Source organism: Vigna unguiculata, chromosome 5 (genome assembly GCF_004118075.2).
Source record: "Vigna unguiculata cultivar IT97K-499-35 chromosome 5, ASM411807v1, whole genome shotgun sequence".
NCBI classification, from domain to species: domain Eukaryota; kingdom Viridiplantae; phylum Streptophyta; class Magnoliopsida; order Fabales; family Fabaceae; genus Vigna; species Vigna unguiculata.
Genome location: NC_040283.1, coordinates 34062143 through 34071399, shown reverse-complemented (window position 1 = coordinate 34071399; position 9257 = coordinate 34062143). Strand labels below are relative to the sequence as shown.

Here is a 9257-nt window from a genome sequence, read left to right as displayed (position 1 = left end):
CGAATAATATTGTCAAGGACCGGGATGCTCTGTTCAAACTCGCAAAACATTGCATGTTTTATTATGCATGTAATACTAAACTTCGATGTAATGGCACGGTATATATTACGTGTTTTAGAAATCAGGATTATTATACAAGATTTCGAACGGACTTTAAAATCATTAAATTCATTGGATTTTCAAGTTGCTAGAATAAGTTATATTTTATTCATTCAATTTAAATGCAGAATAAATTCTTTAGCCATAATCATTTATGTCACATTAATGTTACTTTAATATTTTCTTTTGTAAAATGAATGGTCTATAACAGTGACATAATACAGTGAATTAAATATCATTTTCAAGTGGTCTATAAGAGTGACATAATATAGTGCACCACAACTATGTGAATTGTTTAACACACTGAAATCCAACTATCCAAAAGCAAAAGATAACAAAAAGTGAACCCTTGTGACAATTGTTTAATAGTCGAATACAACTATCCAAAAGCAAAACTCCAAAAGCAGTGGACCACAATGCAACAATAGTACAAAAGTTTCAATCAAGGGGTTGCTTTCCACGGATTGGGAGCCTCAATTTCAAGACCCAAAGTTGTTAGTTCTTGCTTGGGAGCATAAATTATTGTTCATTGTGCCTGGTGGTCTCCCTCTCCTCACTCTTGCTGTAATGTTGGTGGTAGATATGTTATTTCTCTTCTCCACTAGTTCAATAGGGGTGGTGCTCTTCCTGATTCTCCTTCCACATGTAGATGGTTGTGTCGATGAAGGTCCAGTCTTTGATTTCCCCTATTTTGGAGCAATAAAAACTGGCATTAATCACCAAGCAAAGGTAAACTACATAATTTAAACATCAATAGTAGGAAGAATTTGGTATACCCGTAAAGTTGTGGTTGGTTTCTTTTTTCATCCTCTATTATTGTAACCATACTGGTGGCACCTACTACACCTCATCTGCATATTTCTTCTACTATTTTTTGAATGGCTCATATTTTCATCAGCCTCCCTCCTCCTTAATTTCCTTGGTCTCCCAAGAGGTGTCTTGTATGTTGGAGGTAATATTTGTTGTGAATTTGTTTTAGGCCACAATTCTTGACCATTAATGGGGCTAATTTGTTCTCCATAAGTACATTGGTATGCTTCCCTCTTGTAATATTTATGGACATAATTTTCTGGCTCTTCTAACCTATAATTAATAACAGCCACAACATGTCTACATGGGATACCAACCAATTCCCAGAAATTACATGTACATGAATTATCTTTAAGATCAACTACAAACTTTTCCATTGTAAACCCATGTGTAATCTCAAACTTATCACCACCAACCCAAACAACTATTCAGTTACCACTCCTTTCAATTTCCCTATCTAATCTTTTTATAGGTTTGGGCATTACAGTTCCAGGATATTTATCTAATTCTTCTCTTAACTTTGCAAATCTACTCATCAAATAAGTTCTTATCCACTCCATCATTATTATGATAGGTTTGTCTCTAGCTAATAATATGGTGCTATTAAAGGATTCTAACAGATTATTCATCAAGACATCACATTTGAGATAAAAGCTAAATGCATGTTTGCACCAACATTTTCGTGGAATACCCATATGATGAAATATTACAAAGAAGCCCATTTCTATACAATTTCAAAACCTTACTTTAACCCCCATTTCAAACCCCTGGACCAATTCAGCAAAAAAGAACCCAAAATACATGAATCAGAAAAATAAATCCCTAATTTTCGATTTCGCACATCACCATGAAAATGCAAATGAAACAATAATGTGAACATTAACTCAAATAATAACAATAATCTGCATAATTCTTCTTTCAAAATTAAGAAAACCCATAAAACCATACCTTTGTTGTCGTAAGTGAAAAACCCTAAGCTTTGCAATCACACCACCTCGAACACACCTTTCATTTCGAACTTGCAGTCACGCTCACGAACCAATCTTCATTTCGCACTGTAACTTCAGTTACATTGATGATTTGGTTGCTCGAAAACCATTAATCGAAAAAAAAGACGCTAAATGCAACTTGGCTCATGAAATGGGGTTTTCTATGGCAAACATAAAACACGTCCAATTTTTAAGAGGTTGTTCTTATTTTAAACTTTAATTAAAAAATTATTTGATTTTTAAGTTATTTAGTATTTTAAATTTTAATTAACATGTGTCATTTACTTATATCCACATTACCAACTCCGTTAGACACATTATCAATCACTTAACATCGTCTGAGATGGAGGATGGATTCCAAACATTTTAAAAGTATAAAGATATTTTTTGTACGAAGTTCTAATTAAAGAGCGACCAATTCCATTTTCGTATGAAAGTACAGGGACGAAAAACATACTTATTCCCTTTTATTATTATCTTTTGTTGTTATTTATTTTACATAAACCAAAAACAAATTAATTAAAATACAATAATGAAATGGTTTTAAATTATTTTAGTAATTTCTTTCATTTTAAAATTATTTTTTACAAATTTGCAATGTTTTTTTTTTCACTTCTTGCACATAATTATATTTTATTAAATATATTTATAACCTTTTTTCTACTTTCTTTTTTAACTTTTTTAATTACAATTGCTTTCAATATAATTTTAGGTTTAATAAATATAGTCAATATTCGTTGCCTTTATTTTTAAAATAATATTGCTTAACAATTTTTTAATGAATCTATATTTTGAAATTTATTTGTTTTAAAAAAACATTGCTACATTACAAATTACTACAACAAAAATTCTTACCATATAAAAAAACTAAATATACCAAATCAAATTATTTTTTTTAACATTTTAATATACAATTTTTAAAAATCACCAAAAATTAAAAGAAAACTATAATTTCAATATTTATAAACATCTATTAAAAAAATTAATACTAAATCTATTTTTAAATTAAATTGACTTTTATATTTCCACATTACACCTAAAATAACTTAATATGCAATACTAAATCTATTTTTAAATTATTTTCTTAATTCAAGAAATTCAATAAAAAATTTAATTACATTTACTTTCATATTTTTCCAAATAATATCTAAAATAACTTAATACACAATACTAAATCATTTTTTGAAAAAAAAAAATTAACTCAACAAATTCAAAAATAAATAAATTGCATTTACTTTCATATATTTCCAAATTAGCTAAAATAACTTAATATAAAATAAGAAATTTATTTTGAATATATTTTTTTAATTAAAAAAATTAAAAAAACAAATTATAATTTTGAACCTCTAATTCCACAATTTTTTGAAAAAACAAATAAAATAATAACACTTAAATCTATTTCTTTAACAAAAATTCAAATATCCTAATTTTAATTATTTTAAAAAAAATGAAAAAAAACAAAATAAAAAATCCATATCAGAATTTGAATTTTTGGAGACCGAATTCTGACCGACAAAAAAAAATAAAATGAACTATGACATGCTCAAATTCGGATTCCTAGAAATCGAATTCGCACCTGCAAATCAAAATCATGTTATATATGTAATATTTATAAAAAAAAAACGAAACTGTGCTATATATGTGTAAAAAAATCCCTCCACAGCATATTTTTTTTTTGTCTTTTATTACTCTGTTCAGTTTACTTAAGTAAGCAGGTGTGTCTATAAGTACAAATCTTAATTAGCGTGTAAAAAAATCTAACTTGTGTGTAACAGTGATCCATGAAAAAGGTGACTCAAACCTAGTTTTAAAGTTGCTCTATAACAGTCTCAGATTGTTTGTGGAAAAGTCTTTGGTATCTTCTTTTTCCATTCCCCAATGCCACTTTCATCAAATAAATGCACTCCAATAATTGCATGGAAAATATATTAGACGACTGGGTAGACTTTGACTCTTTCTGAATGAGTATAGATATTTTTCTTAACAAACACTTCAAAAATAAATATGTATATTTCTTAAAAATTTAATTTATCTCAAAATAGTTTTATTTTATAATTTTTTATATTTTTATAAATGTACATAAAGAAATTTATTTAAGATGAGATTTAAATATTTTTAATGGATTTAAATTCTTTCCCCTTCTATTTTTTTTGGACCTTTTCCAAGTATCTAATACCTCAGCTTGAACTCTCATGGTTTAAAATTTTCACTTTTCTTTTCTCATCAAAAATACAGATAACAACAACAGTAGCTTCATCTTACGTGGTCTTCTTTGATTACTCCTACTAATATTTCAGAAGTCAATTTCTTCACTTTGCTTTTCATTACCGAAAATACAATGAAACTACTTTCTCTCTGAAATTGCAAACACAAATACTCCATGCATTATCTACCTTAAAACTTGATCATTTGCAACTCATCTGAACTTGTTTTCCACTATTCCTAATTGTGTAGTGAATGAGCATGAAGAAGATGACTCCCTCTCAGCTTCTCTTCCTTTCACTGCTTCTGCCATGCTTCACATCGCTTGCCTTTGGTCAAAATACCACTGACCCAGCTGAAGGTACCATATTTTTATATATAAATATAGTTTGGAAGATAATGAAGAAACCCTTTGCTGATAATAGCCCCTTGAAATTTGGTTATGAACAGTGGAAGCTCTGAAAGATATAGGCAACACCCTTGGTAATAAGAATTGGGACACAACCATAGATCCATGCAGTAATAAACCTCCGTGGAGTGTAACTATGGAGAAAGACAAAGCCAACTATGTCAGATGCAATTGTTCTATCCCCACCGACACCTACTGCCATGTTGTTTCAATGTAAGTTTCTTTATTTAAGGTATTCCCATTCCTCTGAACATTTCAAGTTTATTTTTTAAAGAAAATTATAATTACTTTTGGACCAACACATGTTAGACTGGATATAACTTTTGGTCTAAAAAAGTTGAACTCAACCCTTCTTCCGAAGCTCATTTTGTAAACTGAGTAAGACTCATAGGTGAATGAGTTTCTATCAACACTTGTGGTCTTTCAATTGGAGTTCATCTTGGTTTACTCTTATTAAGAAGAAGACTGTTTTTGCTACATAATAGGAATAAAACTATAATTTCTCTCATCATTCTTTCAAACCGACTTTTATTTTATAGCTCCGTGTAATCTATAACTGTAATTAAGGGTAGATTAGTTTTGGTATTCTCCAGTTAATATAGTAAAGAATGGTGCTCAATTCAGTCCCAAAAGTCTTCTGTATGCATAGTGATAGGAAAGATGGGATATTTGAGTCTGATGGTCCTACTGACCACTCCCATCCGGCGGAACTTGGACAAAAAATTTAGAGGCATCAAATTAAATTTGTTACATATAATTTTTTTTAGTTAAATTTTTTTTTCTCTTCATTTCTTCAGCTTAAAACAAGCACACATAATAGTAGAATTCAAAAAAATATGACTATCATTCGTTATTATATCATGCTATTATATCGTGATATAAACCATGAATACCATTTTGATAAGCCCTTCGTACCTCATCAATTTGATTTGGTGGCCATTGTCAAATGTGAGGATATTTTTCCGGATCGTGTTCTAATGAATTATTAAATTCATTATATGTAACCCTAGAAAATTTAGATATTTGTTTTTTATTATCTTGAATTCTTGGTTCTCTTGAAATTTCTTAAGTTTAGTTAATGTAGATGCTTTTTTTTTCATTTTTATTACAAACCTTCCCCTTTCCAACAAAAAACCAATTCTTTTACTCTTTATCATAATCTTTCTAATATAAATTTATCACCTCTCACATATTTAGAAAAAGAAAATTTGTATTCACAAATCACAATTATCACAATGAAAAACATAACAAAATTCACATAACTTTAATTAAATAAGCAACACTATATAAATTCAAAACTAAAAAAATTTACCATAGGTAGTTGAAAACATAAAATCCCTAAATTTCATAATTAAGGGTTATAATAATTTGGAAAAAATTATAATTAAGGTTCATACAAATCTCATCAAACAATCTCTAAAATCAAAATTAGGGTTTATACTCATTTGGAATAAACTTAATTTGGGAGAAACATCCTAAAAAGAATCGTAAATTTAACATATATAAATTATAATAAGATACTAACCTTGATATGTGAGAGATCATCCGAGAATGTATACTTCAATCTCAATCTATGTGTTCCTCAATCTCTATTTTCTAATCTATTTCTTTGTATTTATTTCTTTTCACACATTTTCATAATAATTTACATTATGGAAAGTTCTTATAGATAGAAAAAAAATTCTAATATCTTTTATAAATTAATATCTCCATTAAACTTTTTATTTTATCTTTTATTATAATTTTTCATAATATAAACTTAATATAAATAATATATAAATATAATTTAAAAAAATAAATAAATATATATAAAAAATAAATTTCAAAATTTTTGGGGAGCCGTGACTCTCCTCTCATCGAGTAGGTCCGCCGTTGTCCACATTATTTAAATGTTTTTAATTTTTATTATTGTACAGCATTGTTTGTATCGGAATATTATTAAATATTTTATTTATTTATTTATTTATTTATTAGATTTTCTTTTATAGTTTACTTTAATATATTTTTGCTATAAATCTCTTTCCTTGTGTAGTTAATAATAAATTAGTCTTCTATTACTCTTTCATTTCTAATCATTGTAGTAAATTCTTATTTCTTTTTGTAAAATAATCAAATTTGAATCTAAAAAGATTAAAAAACACTATTTTTTTTTTCCACTTTTCTAAATTTATCCAGAGAGATTTAAAACTATAGTTATACGAGATAGACCAAACTTATTACACTACAAATGTTATGTGAATTAAATTATGAATTACTAAAAGAATTTATATTTTTTGTAAATTTTGTTTTAAAATTTTTTTCATCTGTTGTTATAAAAAAAAATCGTAAGAAATTGTTACCCATTTCTTTATGAAATATTTTATATAAAATATTTTTCACAAAAATTTTATAAAAAATATTTACAAATTTTATAAAATATAACTATCTAAAAAAAATTATTTATCAATTAAAATTATTATAAAAATTGATAAAAAAGTTTTCTATTACAAATTATTTTTAAAGGTTTACAAAAAAAAAATCACTTAATATAAAAGATTTTAGTAACAGTCCTATCTGTTTTTATGGAACAAAGGTGAGATATAAAGAAGGGACTAACTAATTTGCAATGATATATATATATATATATATATATATATATATATTCAAGCTACCATAACAAATTATCGGAAAGGTTAAAAAAATGATATGTGTAAATAATTTTCTTGTAAAATATTTATAAGACAAAAAACTAAAATTATATTTTTTATAAATTATAATTGGTTTACGTATAATATAAACTGAATTCGACTGCTATAAACAGAACTATTTTCCAAAATGTACTATTTTTGAACTGAATTGCATTATTTTTGAACTGCAATGCACTACTTTTGAATTAAATTGCACTATTTTTTAACCTTTTTTGAATTAAATTGTACTATTTTTTAACCTTTTTTGAATTAAATTGCACTAATTTTGAATTGAACTACACTATTTTTTATCCGAACCGTACTATTTTTGAATTTGAATTGAATTGTACTAATTTTGTACTAAAATGCACTATTTTTTACCTTAATTAAATCGAAAGCTAAATATAAAAATATGACTTAAATTTATATTTTTACATTTTTTCTTAAAAACATAATATATTTACAATTTTGTTTCTAAATATATCATATTTATATATTTGTAAGTGTATTATTAATTTTATATAAATAAAATTTAATTTTATTATATTTACTTTGTAAATAAATTTGAATTCTCGCTAACAGCGGTAATTATTTTATAAACATCCTTTTAAAAATATATTACTATTACTTGCATATTATTATTGTTGTTGAATTCATTTATTTATAGTTAGAGTATACTCATATTTATATTCTTCTATAATTATTCTATTCCTTGACAACTTAATTAATCGATTAAAACATCAACACAATAAATTAAATATACGTAAAATAATGTATTAATCAAAATCAATTTGTGAAAGAATATTACTATTTCCAAATATCAATTTCTTTAAAAATAAAAAGTATTATTCTTACAAAATATGAAAATTAAAATTTAATAATATTAAACTAGAAAAAAGAAAAATCCATTTAAAATTCACATATACCAAACCAAATTCTAAATTGATGGAAAAGAACAAAATAGCTAAATTCGGGTGGTAAATAATCCATTGTAATTTAGACGGTGGATTGGTTAGGTATATGAAAAATAAATTTGGATAATATTGTAAAAAAAAATATTCAGTTTATGCTAAAGCATGTGTTACACGACCATTGGGCTGTTGTGGGTAATAGAAATCAGTTCCACTTACAATACTAAAAAAAATGAAGGAAGAGTTCAGTGCACTTATGAGAGTAATTAACTGTTATGAGTTCAGTTTTTCAAAACTTAAACTAATAAATAGTATAGTTTATTTTTCCTATTAATAGTTCAGTTAGTTCTAGTTTAATACAGTTCAATTAACTATAATTCAGTGTAGTTAGGTTATTTTTGCCCAACCCTAGCCCTACACTCGACTAGGCCTTCAACAAAGTTCCATTTGGCTAGGCTTTCAGCCAAGACCCATTAGACTCAACTTTTAGTTAGGATAGACTTTATTCAACCTTTGGCTTAAGCCAACTCTACTTAGTCTTTATCGGGGATGTCTCATCCCCAACTTTATATCAGTTTGATTTTTCAACCTTATCCACCTCGATTGACCTTAAGCCCTCGACTCAGTTGGACCTTTGGCTAAGGTTCACTCAATTTGACATTTGGTTGGGCTCAAATTGACACGACTTTCAACTAAGGTTGACTTAGTCTGATCTTTGGTCAACTTTTGTCCTAGACAGACCTGGCTTAACCTCCAACTCAGACAAAATCAAATTTACTTTCAGTTCAGACCGACTCAGCTCAACCTTCGATTTAGGTTGACTAAAATTGACCTTTGGTCTAGGTGTACTCATCTTGACCTTCAAATTTGCAACCTAAGTGACTTAGCTAGAACTTAGGTCCAAACAACTTTGCTCAATCCTCAGCCCAGACCATCACTTGGATCTTTAGTCTTGGCATACTCACTTCAACCACTAGGACCAACTACAATCATGATTGACTTGACACGACCTTCTATAAATCTTTTTCTAATTTTCAAATTGTTCCATGATCTCTTAAAAGAAATGTAGAAAATACTCGAAAATATATAAAAAATTAAAACTTATTTATTTTCATATTTTTATAAAGGAAAGTCATTGTTGATTTAAGTTGACTTTTTTCTAGAATTAAAA

The 9257-nt window shown here is 26.9% G+C and overlaps 1 protein-coding gene across 1 annotated transcript in view; it reads left to right on the top strand.

The window, feature by feature from the left end:
- The first annotated feature begins 4137 nt into the window (after nt 1-4137).
- LOC114184308 (probable leucine-rich repeat receptor-like serine/threonine-protein kinase At3g14840) overlaps nt 4138-9257 on the top strand; it is a 28728-nt gene continuing 23608 nt past the window's right edge. The window contains exons 1-2 of the mRNA XM_028071605.1: nt 4138-4461; nt 4551-4722. Coding sequence (XP_027927406.1) covers nt 4356-4461; nt 4551-4722 — 278 coding nt within the window. The 5' untranslated portion in view covers nt 4138-4355. The remainder of the gene's footprint in view (nt 4462-4550; nt 4723-9257) is intronic.